We start from the raw sequence: 15,200 nt of genomic DNA, 5'->3' as shown, positions 1-15,200 counted from the left end.
AACATCAGTATTCAAGGACAACTTTAAAAGAAATGTGTATATCAGTGGTGGGGGTTAAACTAAGGAATTCTCTTTACAATGAGATAAAAGACTGTAAAAATATATTCTAATTGAAAAAAATATACAAAGACAGAACAATAAGATCATATGGACAGCCATAAGTGTTTACATTTTGCTTTATATTTATTTTGTCTGGTTTTGTATTTGTTTTGTATCATCCCGTGAGGTGTATATTACTTTTTTTGTTCGGTTTGTACTTCATGAAGTTTTGCAGTTTTGTTTTTTGTTTGTTTTCATTATATTTGGATGTATTTGTTCGGTTTGTATGCTATCCATTAAGTCAGTGTTTTTCAACCTTTTTTGAGCCAAGGCACATTTTTTGCGTTGAAAAAATCCGCAGGCACACCACCAGCAGAAATCATTAAAAACAAAACTCAGTAGACAGTAAAAAGTCCTCGTCGCAATTGTTGGATATGACTTTAAACCATAACCAACCATGCATCAATATAGCTCTTGTCTCAAAGTAGGTGTACTGTCACATCACACCCTGACTTATTTGGAGTTTTTTGCTGTTTTCCTGTGTGTAGTCTTTTAGTTCTTGTCTTGCGCTCCTACTTTGGTGGCTTTTTCTCTTTTTTGGTATTTTCCTGTAGCAGTTTCGTGTCTTCCTTTAAGCGATATTTCCTGCATCTACTTTGTTTTAGCGATCAAAAATGTTTCAGTTGTTTTTATCCTTCTTTGTGGGGACATTGTTGATTGTCATGTTCGGATGTACATTGTGGACGCCGTCTTTGCTCCACAGTAAGTCTTTGCTGTCGTCCAACATTCTGTTTTCGTTTACTTTGAAGCCAGTTGAGTTTAAGTTTCGTTCTGCATAGCCTTCCATAAGCTTCAATGCCTTTTCTTAGGTGCACTCACCTTTTGTTTATTTTTGCTTTAAGCATTAGACACCTTTTTACCTGCACGCTGCCTCCCGCTGTTTCCGACATCTACAAAGCTATTAGCTACCGGCTGCCACCTACTGATATGGATGAGTATTACACGGTTACTCTGCCGAGCTCTAGACAGCACCGACACTCAACAACAACACATAATTTGCAGACTATAATTACTGGTTTGCAAAAAATATTTTTAACCCAAATAGGAGAAACTAGATAATCTCCCTCGGCACACGAGACTGTATCTCACGGCAGTGGTTGAAAAACACTGCATTAAGTAATACTATGTATTATGTTGAAGGGGGCAGGAAAATATAAGATTTTCTTCATACTGTTTCTTCTCAGGCATTGGTGTGTAAATGTGTGTTTAGTTGCTAAGGTTTAATTGTCTATTGATCAAAAATGCACATCAATGAAGGAGATACATAAAAAATGAATGAATGAATGTTTTGTATGCTGTGTGGAGTCCCTCAGGGCCCCGTGCTAAGTCCCATTCTAAACAGTCAATAAGTTTAGCCCTCAGCTCTGCTGTCAATTGCTCGTTTCTGAATAGTACATATACTGTAGTTTTTATTGATAAAAAACATCTTCCACAATTGATCGTCACGGTAAACTGTTGTAGAAAAAATGTATGCGTGTAATGAAAAACCTACATCACATCATTTTATTAAAGATAGAACAAAGTCTACAACATGACATAAAAAGGGTTAAAAAGGTAAATCATTTGTGTATTTATGTTTGTGTGTATACAGTAAAAGCCAAGTACATTGTTGGTATGTGTCGAAATGCAGTTAGACAATGTAAGACATTTAGACGCCACTCTGTTCCTGCACCGCAGCACACAAGTGTTATACAATTTAGTACACACCTTCCGGAGACTTGCAAACAAAAGTCTGTTGAACTTGTGGAATATTGGCTGAAAAACATGGCCACCATCAAGCAAAACATCTTCGCAACTGATCGTCCGTAAGTCAATGACCACTTTGTCTAATAGTTAAAAATCGTTGCAGATATCTTTATTGCACATCTGCTAGCAGGTCTTCCCAAGTATTTTGGCCACGACACACAGGGGGCGCCACAAATTGAGAAGTGTTGTCTAAAATGTTGGCGACACAGAGATGCACGCATATTTACACTTAATTGTAGAAAAACAACAAAGAAAATGTTATCATAAACATCACTGTTGCAAATCTCCCAAAATACAACAGTTAAGTCATTGAGCAAAAGTTGAAAGATCTTTGGTTAGAAAGTTGTTCAGCATCCACGGATACACCCCCGGTTAAGTCTTTAGCCTTTGAAGAGTTGTGTTGAGAAGCAGGCTTTATGATAATTCCTAAATGGATTCACGGTTTGTTGAATTAGATACGCACAAAAAGACTTTCTTGATATTATTCACTTTTTTGTTTATGTAAATCCCCTGCTGTTAGATATAATTATTGCTCCATACGATAGAGATCATTTTGGCTCGGCGTGCTCTGATCCTGTACCACCCCCTCATGCCTCCTTCCTCTATGACAAGTCACGTTCTGAGGAGTTTTGTTCTTTACTTTGTGTCAAAATTAGTCAGGTGTAAAAGCTAGAGGGTGGTGGACTGAGTGGGGAACCGTTTTTCCAGTTCTTCAACCAGTGAGTCCATGCCTGGGATGGGTTGAATCTGTGGAGGTGAAGGGTCCACTCTTCTTTCTCCACCTCCTTCTTCTCTGTCTCCGCCGCCTCCTCCTCCTCCTCCTGTGCTAGCTAAAACATCCAAGGAGTCAATGGACTCCGTGGTGTCCAGAGAGGGATATGCGCGGTTCTTCATTACTTTTTTCAGAGGGTTCTGTTTCTGATCGATCTGGCTGAGCATGTTGGCCACAGACTTCTCGATTTCTGCGATGTTCTGGATGTTCTTTAGGATACCTTTCAGCTCCCTGCGAGGGGGTTCAGGTTCTACAGGTAAGGGCGGCGGAGCAGGCCGGAGTGAGACCGGTCGCAGGGCCGGCACTTCAGAAAGTGAGGGGAGCACAAAGGTGGACGGCCTCAGGAGAGAGGGCGACAAAAGGGGAGGGAGAGGCGGCGGAGGGGGAGGTGGCGGTAGAGGAGGGAGATTGTTGAGGTGAGATGGCAATGGAGGCAGAGGTGGAGGGGAAGAGGGATGGAGAGGAGGGGAAGTGGTACAGGGAGGAGGTAGTGGTGAAGGTGTCGGTGCAGACGGGGGTGGCGGCGGCGGGGTTGAAGGAGGATCAGGGATGATGTCTAAATGGACCTGAAGTCTGTCTTCCCCACTCTGATTTTCTGTCAGACTTGCCCCAAAGCGCCGCAGTACAGGCGGCGTGGGCTTGTGGTTGGGCGGCGGCGTGCCTCCATCAGTGTGGGTGACAATGATGCTCGGGGGGCCCTCTCTAGACTGGGAGGAGGGGATATACTTGTGATGCTGAGGGGAGTCTGGGAAAGTGGAGAACAGAATATCAGGAGACGTTCTCGAGTCTCTGTTCAGCTTCTGTCTCATTTCCTGGACAGCCTGCTGCTCAAACTGCCTGGCCTGTTCCTTGACAGTCAGCTTGGGCTCGAGACTAGGGCTCACCATCTGGTCCGAATCCAAGCCGTGCTCAAATCCTGAATCCAGGCCGGCGTCTTTGCTGTCTTTGAATTCAGCCTTTAGGAGCTCCATTTCCCACTGCACGGGATCCATCACCACTTGCCTCCTCAAGGCGTCGTACATGTCCCTTCGATGCAACCTGGATGGGAGAGTCCAACTGTGTCCGCCCCCTGATCCACGCCCGCTATCACTACCACTATAGACACCGTATCCCACATCGGCCCCGGGAGAGCTGATTCTCAACCAGGCTTCTCGAAGACCCTTCCTGGAGGGAGAGAAGTGCCCCAGAAGATCTCTTCTTCTCTGGCTTCGTCCAAGTGTTTCCGGACTACTCAAGGTGCCATCCTCGTGGTAGATGGGGTTCTTGATGGTCAGGGGGTTTTCATCCGAGAGAAAGGTAATGCTCGATTCGGACTTGGGCAGCTTGTTGAGAACCCCTCCGTTGGCGACACACTGGCGGTGGGCAGCGATCGCTCGAGTGGCAAAATCCGAGATAAGGCGCTGGCGATCGCTTTCATCCAGACTTCCACCACTGCCGATGGACCGGCTGGGACATAGATGCAGGGGGGGAAAGTAGAAATGAAGATGGAGTGATGCGATGGATAATAATTACCTCTGCCAAGAATGTTTTTCTTGCTTGGTATTGATTAGGAAGGGATCATCAGCTGTTGTTAAGATTGCAGGTATTTCAACATTTTCTTTAGCTTCTTAGTCACTATAGCATGAATGTTAAAATACAATCTTCAGGGATATGCAAGGGGAGGCATCTACTACTGTACTGTTCTACATGTACTTCAAAGATTGCAAATTGTTTAGCCTTGGCGGAGGTCGGCACTTGACTTAGTAGCATTCCATTAAAACCTATTCAGTGGCCTAGTGGTTAGAGTGTCCGCCGTGAGATTGATAGGTTGTGAGTTCAAACCCCGACTGAGTCATACCAAAGACTATACAAATGGGACCCATTACCTCCCTGCTTGGCACTCAGCATCAAGGGCTGGAATTGGGGGTTAAATCATACCATTAATTGATTAAACAAGTTGAAAAACTTATTCGGGTGTTACCATTTAGTGGTCAATAGTATGGAATAAGTACTACTAATAAAAGTTTCAATCAATCAATCAAACCAAGTTAGTCAAGTTCGACAAACAACAAAGCCAGAGGATGACGACTGTTAGAAAAGAAAATGCTACTGCTATATCACAACTATGAATTTTGCACAGATTTCCGTTTAGCAGGGACTGACTGAATCCTCCACAAACTTCTACGTTTCACGACACACATTTCCACCAAAGGAACTAACTATCACAGTCAGAAGCATGGGAGCTACTGTAAGGCAAGGAAAGTGGGAGTTTTAAAAAGTGCCAACATTTGACTCACTTTTGTCTGTTAGTTTTGCAGCAAGGCAGGAAAGATGGAGGGATGCGGCGTCAATTGATGAAATAACAAAGAATGACGTTAAAATGCATTTTAAAACACTAGCTGGAAAAGTTGAATGAGCCAAAATAAGTAAGCTACAGTGAGAAAGCAGTGCAAATTTAAGTCAAAATGTAAGAAAAATCACAAGGAGCAGAGAAACCCAGAAATAATTGTGACTTGTAACTGTGAGGAAGACAGTGTTTATGACACATTAATAGTAGGGGTGCAGCCAGAGGTGGGTAGAGTAGCAAGAAATTGTACTCAAGTAAGAGTACTGTTACTTTAGAGATGTATTACTCAAGTAAAAGTAAGGAGTAGTCACCCAAATATTTACTTGAGTAAAAGTAAAAAGTATGTTGTGAAAAAACTACTCAAGTACTGAGTATCTGATGAGTAACCTGTTCGTTTAATGACGGCAACAAATAATGCACAAAAACATAAAAATAGAAATGAGCAAATTCAGAGCCAGGAATATCTCTTGAGCAACTAAAACAATAATATATATTAAATAATAAGACATTAACATAAAAAAAATTAAGGCAAATTGAGCCACAATAACTTAACAGCACCATAGGCTCAGTAAACACAGATTACAAAGGAAAATAACAAGTTAGCCTTTACGCAAACCATAAACTGATAGGTGTGGGCTGCACCTGAGAACACACTGTGCACTTCTGATTGGTGTTTCTATGCATGCGTGTGTGTGTGTGTGTGTGTGTGTGTGTGTGTGTGTGTGTGTGTGTGTGTGTGTGTGTGTGTGTGTGTGTGTGCGTCTTTGTCTGTCTCTCTATGAGGCTGCAGTGCGTTAATAAATGTCCCCACATGATGTACATTTGACAGTGATTCATAGCAGGGAAGCTAATATCAGCCTACGGTGACAGGCAAAATATCTACTAACGTTACTTACCGCGATGTGCTTCCTCAAATTTGACGTTGAGTTCATGTAAGCTTAAGCTTGTTGCCGCTGAAACTTTATGTGCAGTTAATCACGTGACCGCCTGGCTCTGTTTGATTGGTGAAACAGAGTCAAACGTCACCAGTGACTGTATTTGATTGGTGAAACGCAGACATGCGACTGATCCTACTTTGAAGGTCTGTCTGACAAACCAAAACAAACAAAGCGTGCATTAACAGATCGATAAAAATCAGTAGCGAGTAGCGAGCTGAATGTAGATAAATGGAGCGGGGTAAAAGTAGCGTTTCTTCTCTATAAATATACTCAAGTAAAAGTAAAAGTATGTTGCATTAAAACTACTCTTAGAAGTACAATTTATCCCAAAAGTTACTCAAGTAGATGTAACGGAGTAAATGTAGCGCGTTACTACCCACCTCTGGGTGCAGCGATACCTCTACAGTTGTACCTCAACTGAAGAGTGCCCCAACCGAAGAGTATTTAGAGATAAAACAATAATAATTATGATTGATGTTGCAAACAAAAATTAGATCTGTAACAAGGCCATTAGTTGGCGTCGCAAATGCCACAGTGAACCACGTAAGATCTGACCAAAACATCTGGTCTTACTCGCTAGCATTCGCTTATCGCTAGAGATCGACATAACTTTGGTTTTTTTCAACCATGGACAGAAAGAAAGTGAGTGTGAAGGACAGTGCTAAGAATAATGAGTGGATATTTGGATGGCGTGGCTCAGGTGGTAGAGCGGTCTTTACCCACCTCGCTCCCAGTGCCAGCCACAGTGGTTTAAGTGTCGCTTAAAAAGATGCAGACAATGTGTTTTACATTGCAAGGCGCTTTGAGTCTCAAGAGAAAAAAGCACTTCCCTTCACTTCACATGATTTATTGAATGAAATAAATCAATCATGAATAACATGACTTGGTGAAGCATTTGTAGCGTATCACTGCTCGCCTGCACTGTACTGAAGCAAAATGCACATTTTCCAGGGATGCTGGATAATATCTAAACAGTGGGCATTCATCCGTGAAAATATGGAGAAGCTGCTGATGGTGTGTTTGACGGAAAAGCAGCTGGAAGGAGATACTCTCGAAGTTTGCTCTACATGCTGTACATTATTATTACCATACTTGCCAACCCTCCCGAATTTTCCGGGAGACTCCCGAAATTCAGCGCCTTTCCCGAAAATCTCCCGGGACAAATATTCTCCCGAAAATCTCCCGATTTTTAGCCGGAGCTGGAGGCCACGCCCCCTCCAGCTCCATGCGAGGACAGCCTTTTTTCACGACGGGAGGACAACAGGGTGACAAGAACTAAATCATCCAGACTAGAGATACATTGTATTATTATGTTTATCTTACCTAAAAAAAAAAAATAAAAAAAAAATATATATATATATATATATATATATATATATATATATATATATATATATATATATATATATATGTTTTTAAATTAAATACATTTTTACTATATTTTGCTAAAAACATCAAAATTAATTGTATTTGTTTGTATTTTTTCTGACTCCTTTTTACATCCAGCCATAGAATTATACATTAAAATAAACATATTTGAAATAATTAATTTTAAATGATCATAATAATTCATTTAAAATGACCATATTTAATTATTAAAAAAGTTGCTTGTTTATCAACAACTTTAGCATTTTATTCATTACATTTTGAAGCTCTCAGAAGCCAAGTTATGTTATATTCCTTAAGATTTATTTATGCAAGTTTGAAGTATCAATTATCTAAACAGTTTTGTTTGCACATTTTCAGGATGTAGAATGGTGAATTCTAGCTGTCAATATACTCCTGCCCTCTTAACCACGCCCCCCACCCCACCTCCCGAAATCGGAGGTCTCAAGGTTGGCAAGTATGATTATTACATTACTTCAAAAAAATACTGCAGTTGTTAGTAGTGCATTGTATTGTTTTTATACAATATTTCTTATCTAAAAGTGTTTATCTTTAAAAGATTTGTTAAAAAAATTCAATTTTTTTTAATTGATTTGATGGGAGACGTTGATTTAAGAGCTTTGTTACAGAACCTATTAGGCTCGTAAATTGAGTTACTATGGTAGTTAATTTAATCAGATGTTTTTTGCTATTGCTACCCCCCCCCCCGAGTCTAACTTTGTTTTAACATTTTGACATTTCATGGCAGTCACACAGCGAGCCCACAGCAAGATTGTAACTTTAAAATCCATTTTCAAAGGTAATTGAAAACACACCTTTAAAGCAAAGTGTGTCAAGAGAAGAGCTGGGGGCAAATAACTCGGTTAAAAAAAACCAAGTCGACTGTGCTGTTTGATAATGGAGCTCAATTATGAATGTGCAAACTTTTGCACTTTTCCAGGTTGTATTCTCTGATAAGAAGCGACTCTGCAAGATACCGGCGATGCAGCAACTTGACAAAAAACACCAACATGCTCACTTTGCAAGAAAATGCAGACCCCCCCTCTCCCCCGCCACCACAGCAGCATACGCTTATCACTGGAAATAATTACATCCCAGGGTGGGCTGCATTTATTTCAATTATCACTGTGTTAATTTCCACACCCACTTTTTTTCCCCCCACGTGCGCACACTCAAATGTTGAGAAATGCCATTTTGTCTTTGGGAGATAGTGGACACACACAGGGAGGCCTCTCATGTTAATGGGAGGGGTAGAATCATTATCAAAGACAGACAGGAGAGCAGTGATGCATGTAATGCTGATAAGGGCTTCCTTGCAACTTCATCTTCATGCCTCAGACAGGAAATTTAAATTAAACTATCGAGCGCCTCGAGTGAGTCAAAGTGCGCGCGAGTGTGTTGCAGATGAAAGTTAATAATCTCTGCGTGGGGCCGCTGTACTGCTCAATTCCGTCTCGGGAAAAGTGCCACGATGACATTAAAGATGGAGGTGTATAGCAAGAGAAGAGCTCCAATAAATGGCAGGCCTGTAATTAAAAGCTAGGAAACTTAATGATGCAAAACAGGAAATGGGCTTTCTATAAAAAAAGAACAGAAATGCGTACATTGTAGATTGAAGTGCAGCCGAGCTCGCTCAAAATAAATTATAGGCAGAGAGAAGCTGCTATTTACCACATGTGAACATCCATCAAATGCAGTGGTAGCTTGGTTTTCGTAGACCCAACTTTTTGAACATTTCGTAGATATGGAACTAAATTTGGGCCAAAAGTTTTGTATTTAAAAATATTAATGTTTTAATGTTGAATTTTGAAAAATATATCAGTGTATTTAAAAATAAAAATGAATGCACACCATTTTTTCCAGGTTGTACGCAATCATGATTCTTCTAAATGAATTATTTTGTTTTTAACATTCATATATTTTGTTATTTGAGCTTTTGTTTTTTTTCAGATCAAAAATGTATTTTTGTAGGTTTCACTTATTTAGAAATTTTTTTTTAGATCTTTCGTTTTCAGGTTCAAATCCTTTTTCTGTTTATTTTTTTTGTAAGATTCAGTCATTTGGTCCGAGATTCACCGTGGCGACATTGTTTTTACATGGGCCCCGTTTACACTGAACACCAAATCAGATTTGGGCCACATCAGGAAATAGTCCGAATCCGATTGGAATCTGATCTTTACAAACGTGACTGAAATGCGACTTGAATGTGACCCGAATGGAACTTTTTCGTCATCTTTGGGCGAGCTGTACGTCACTCGTGTGCGCGGGGAAAGACGCAGCTCGCCAGCAAAAGTGGCTATTTCATCACAACATCCAGTTTCAGTGAGCGGCCTTTTTATGGCGGCCAAATTTCCGGTGCATCACTAGTCAGTAGTGCGCAGATAATAGGCTGTATATAATATATGAACATATATTTTGATTCCGAAGACAGACCGATTGTTGAAGGACCGAAATTGACGGCGTGGCGTATTTGCTTACATGTTACGTACTTTGTGTGAGTTGTTTACGTAAAAATAAAGCTAACGGAGATCCACTCTATCCACGAATCTCTTTTACTTAACAGCCATAAAAAGATTAAAACCCTTCCAAATAAATTACATTATAAATGTCCATTCATACATTTGTGAAGTGTGAAGTGAATTATATTTATATAGCGCTTTTTCTCTAGTGACTCAAAGCGCTTTACATAGTGAAACCCAATATCTAAGTTACATTTAAACCAGTGTGGGTGGCACTGGGAGCTGGTGGGTGAAGTGTCTTGCCCAAGGACACAACGGCAGTGACTAGGATGGCAGAAGCGGGGATCGAACCTGCAACCCTCAAGTTGCTGACACGGCCACTCTACCAACCGAGCTATACCGCCCCATTTTATTACTTTATTTTATTTTCACTTAAAAAAACACTAATTTATAAAGTGTGGCAACTTTTACTTGTATTTTTTTAGTAGTCGTTTTAACAAATTCCTTGTACATTTACAGAATACGGTCAACTTTCTTTGTTTACACTCTATTGAACTGTGCATGCAAGTGACGTCGAGGCCACATTGGGGCCACGTTGGGGCCTGTGTGCATTTATACTATAGTCCGACAAAGACCACATTTTACTTTTAATCAAAACAGTAAGCTGGAAAAAAATCTGATTTAGAAAAAATCCAATTTGTGCCACTTTGGCCTGCAGTTTAAACAGTCAGTGTGGTTTCATCGTACACAACTATGGTGCATTCAAGTGAAGTGAAACCGATCGTGTGCAATTAACAGTACATTATTTTTCACAATAAATTGTGGCTGTGGATCTTCAGGATCTCTGGTGTAGCCTACATAGTAGTGTTGAGTTGAATTGCTTTAGTTCCTATATGTTCCCTTAAGGCAGGGGTCTCAGACACGTGGCCCGCGGGCCAAGACGTTCTTTTGCGGCCCGCAACTTAATATGAAAATGTAATGTTAGTGCGGCCCGCGAGTTTTATATGAATGGCGCTTGACAGCGTCATACTTGCCAACCCTCCCGATTTTTCAGGGAGACTCCCGAATTTCAGGGCAACCATTCTCTCGAATGTCTTCACCCAAACAACAATATTAAGGGCGTGCCGTGATGTCACTGCCTTTAGTGCCCTCTACAACCTGTACAAACAGCGTGCCAGCCCAGTCACATGTTGTATTTGGCTTCTGTACACACACGTAAGTGACTGCACGACATACTTGATCAACAGCCATACAGGTCCCACTGAGGGTGGCCGTATAAACAAGTTTAACACTGTTACAAATATGCGCCACACTCTGAACCCACACCAAACAAGAATGACAAACACATTTCGGGAGAACATCCGCACTGTAACACAACATAAACACAACAGAACAAATCCCCAGAATCCCATGCAGCCCTAACTCTTCCGGGCTGCAATATACACCCCCGCTACCACCAAACCCCGCCCTCCAACCGTGCGCCCCCACACATCAACCCCCCCCTCCGTGCGTCGGTTGAGGTGGGCGGGGTTTGGTGGTAGCGGGGGTGTACATTGCATTGTTCTGTTGTGTTTATGTTGTGTTACGGTGTGGATGTTCTCCCGAAATGTGTTTGTCATTTTTGTTTGGTGTGGTTTCACAGTGTGGTGTATATTTGTAACAATGATAAAGTTGTTTATATGGCCACCCTCAGTGTGACATGTATGGCTGTTGATCAAGAATGTCTTGCAGTCACTTACGTGAGTCTGCAGAAGCCTCATACAACATGTGATTGGGCCGGCACGCTGTTTGTATGGTGAAAAAGCGGACGCGACGACAGGTTGTAGAGGACGTTAAAGGCAGTGCTATCACGGCACGCCCTTAATATTAATGTCCGGGTGAAAATCGTGGCAAATTCGGGGGAATGGTTGCCCCGGGAGATTGTCGGGAGGGGCACTGAAATTCGTGAGTTTCCCGGAAAAATCGGGAGGGTTGGCAAGTATGTTGCTAGGGTGGGATAGCCATTCAAAGAAGGTGAATTCATTAAAAAGTGCATGTTAGATTTTTTAAAGAAATATTTTCTTGCGGCCAGCCTCATCCAGTTTCTGCATCCAGTGGCCCCCAGGTAAATTGAGTTTGAGAACCCTGCCTTAAGGCAACCTGGTAGGGGAAAACCCCTTATCCTTTTTTCTAAGATATTTGCTAAATTTAGGCCAGAAATCTGAATCTGGAAAAAAACATTTTGAAATCTGAAAAAAAATTAAAATGTTTTAATCTAAAAAAGAAAGATCTGAAGCTAAAAAAATGAAACTAAACAGTAAGATTTGAATCTGAAAAAATATATGAAAGTAAAAACAAAAAATAAATAATTATCAGAGTGAATCATAATTGTATTAAACCTGAGGCTAAAAAGTACCTTTGACGCCTTACTTACATGGCGTTGTCGCCCAGCTCTTCGTACAAGTTGTTGGCGGTGCCCCCTCCAGGTTTTCCGCTCGGCAGCGCCATCTGGATGCGGGCGGTCTTGGCGCACTCGGCCTGCCATCTGGGCACAGTGGAGATGAAGCACAGTTAAGAGTTAGTGATTTGGAGTTAAAGCGCCATCTAGGAGGGCTGAAAAAAGAAGGAGAAAAATCCCTCGCCGCACGCGTCCTTGACAATGTCTGCATGCCAACGACTAGCAATTATCCACACATTGTGTACTGGGGGGGATGGGCAGGACTGTGAATCCCAGCGAGGATCCTTATAACAAATCACTTACAGCTAATTTACTTCCAGGCCAAGAAATAACACTGACTGTGTTGGAGCTGCCGAACTGAAATACCGTATGTGTGCATGTTCACACTCCGGGTCCTAACGACAAAATTCTTCCTAAAACGCGGCTGTAAAAGTCAGCCTGCGATATTAAAACAGTATCAAATATTAACCTGCATTTTCTTTTTGTTATCCTTTGAAGGCCACAATGTTTACATGACTCCTCTGCAGCAAGGCAGGCACTCTTGTAGAAAGATGCAAGATTTTGCTGCATGCTTTAAATGGGAAGAAGTGGAAACCATCTAGTGGATAAATAGAAATGTTACCATAAAGGATTGCATAAGTTTATGTTAGGATAAATGTGGGATCAAAAATGGATGTTTTAATAAATTTAAACAGTTTTGGTCGTGAAGAAACAAATGTGGCCATTTTTGTGAAGCGCATAAGTGTCAAAATCAAGGCTATGTGACCAAATTTGGCTCGCCACGTCATTTAATGTTGACGCATCACTCAATGTGGCCCTGACGCATCATTCAATGTGGCTGTGAATCATCATTCAATGTGGCCCAGAGGCATCATTCAATGTGGCTTTAAATCGTCATTCAATGTGGCCTTGACGCATCATTTAATGTGACCCCGACGCATCATTCAATGTGGCTTTGAATCATCATTCAATGTGGCTTTGAATCACTATTCAAAGTGGCCCCGACGCATCATTCAACGTGACCCCGACGCATCATTCAATGTGGCTGTGAATCATCATTCAATGTGGCCCCGGCACATCATTCAATGTGGCTATGAATCATCAGTCAATGTGGCTATTAATCATCATTCAATGTGGCTTTAAATCATCATTCAATGTGGCCTTGACGCATTATTCAATGTGGCTTTGAATGATCATTCAACGTGGCACCGACGCATCATTCAATGTGGCTCCGACGCATCATTCAATGTAGCTTTTAATCATCATTCAACATGGCTTTGAATCACCATTCAATGTGGCCCCAACGCATCATTCAATGTAGCTTTGAATCATCATTCAATGTGGCTTTGAATCACCATTCAATGTGGCCCGACGCATCATTCAATGTAGGTTTTAATCATCATTCATTGTGGCTTTCAATCACCATTCAATGTGGCCCCAACGCATCATTCAATGTAGCTTTGAATCACCATTCAATGTGGCCCCAACGCATCATTCAATGTAGCTTTGAATCATCATTCAATGTGGCCCCGACGCATCATTCAATGTAGCTTTGAATCATCATTCAATGTGGCCCCGACGCATCATTCAATGTGGCTTTGAATCATCATTCAATGTGGCTTTGAATCATCATTCAATGTGGCTTTGAATCACCATTCAATGTGGCCCCGACGCATCATTCAATGTGGCTGTGAATTATCATTCAACGTGGCTGTGAATCATCATTCAATGTGGCTTTGAATCATCATTCAATGTGGTTTTGAATCACCATTCAATGTGGCCCCGACGCATCATTCAATGTGGCTTTGAATCATCATTCAATGTGGCTTTGAATCATCATTCAATGTGGCTTTGAATCACCATTCAATGTGGCCCCGACGCATCATTCAACGCGGCCTGCTACGTTATTTTCATTTATTAAAATGTGATACAAATGATTTAATGTGGCCTGCAAAAGGTTGAAAATATGTTCTTTCACTGGTCTACACTCAAACATTATCTGATGATGCCACAATATTTTTGTTGGTTATCAAAACACTTAAGTGTTAAGTATCTGCTTGTCACTTTGATTTCAGAGCAAATTATTCATCAATCTGTTATTAAAACAATAATCAAAATAAGTTGCCTGTGCAAATTGTGTAATGAGGCTATTATATGTTCGAGTTTGACATCCCTGCTGTTGCGTTTCCATTTTAGTCTCATTCAAGCAACAGAGATGAGAATTTCAGAATCTTTAGAAAATTAATATCCTCTGGGAAATGTCACATATTTTACAAAACAACAACAATCAAATTGAAAAGCACAAAACGTTCCCAGGAACTTTAAAGGTTTAATTTGCTCTCCCGTGATTGGAAGAAATGTCTTCACAGTCAGGGGTTACAGCGCCACCTGATGCTTTGGCGTGCACCTAACAGCCTGTGAATACATTATAATGGGAACACTTTGCCATTAACCATTGTATGAAGCACATGAATATAAGCACATTTTTCTGCATGGTCAAATAAAAAGTTGTACTCACTCTTTGAATCTGGCCATGAATGGTGCAGTGAAAGAAAGAGAGAGAAAAAAAGAGATTAGTGAGTCTGTGAAGAGTCAATCAGACAAGTACCTGTTAGCCAGGTTGGATAAATGTTCTCTCCTCGTTTGGAAGTCATTACCAAATTAAAAGTCCAGTGATCATCACGCTTGATGAGCGCCACTCAAACATCCTCTCTGGCTCTCAGTTAATTATCTCTACTTCCGAACTGCATCAAAAACACACCCACTTAAAACGCGCGTGTGTGTTTTTCATGGCCGCGTGGGAGTCGGATGAAAATTGACGGCCTTCTGAAGCGGTAAGCCGAACACGCTAATAGAGGAGGCCCACTGGGACGGGTCACCACTTGGCATCATCTGGGCGGGCAGCCCAGAAATGAAAAAGGATGGCCATTGTAGAAAAAAACCAGATGCTTTTAGTTTGGCTATGATGAGTAGGTGGAGGCTCGACTGCGAGGGTTTCCAAGAGCGTTTTTTTTCTGTTGGCCCAAAAATAGAGTAA

The 15,200-nt window shown here is 41.3% G+C and overlaps 1 protein-coding gene across 6 annotated transcripts in view; it reads right to left on the bottom strand.

Moving 5' to 3' along the window:
* LOC133610462 (protocadherin-15-like) overlaps positions 1 to 15,200 on the bottom strand; it is a 345,402-nt gene that overhangs the window by 43,241 nt on the left and 286,961 nt on the right. For 4 of the 6 annotated variants that reach the window (XR_009815878.1, XR_009815880.1, XR_009815879.1 and 1 more), the window contains exon 35: positions 12,140 to 12,250. Coding sequence is in view for 3 of the 6 variants with exons in the window: in XM_061966744.2 (XP_061822728.1) it covers positions 12,140 to 12,250 (111 nt within the window). In the remaining 3 variants the exon portion in view is untranslated. Of the gene's footprint in view, positions 1 to 1,662; positions 4,064 to 12,139; positions 12,251 to 15,200 lie in introns of those variants that run through there. The other 2 variants (XM_061966742.1, XM_061966743.1) reach the window with 1 other exon arrangement.

The sequence above is a fragment of the Nerophis lumbriciformis genome, linkage group LG11, assembly GCF_033978685.3.
Source record: "Nerophis lumbriciformis linkage group LG11, RoL_Nlum_v2.1, whole genome shotgun sequence".
Lineage (NCBI taxonomy): Eukaryota > Metazoa > Chordata > Actinopteri > Syngnathiformes > Syngnathidae > Nerophis > Nerophis lumbriciformis.
This window is presented reverse-complemented; position numbering and strand designations above follow the sequence as displayed.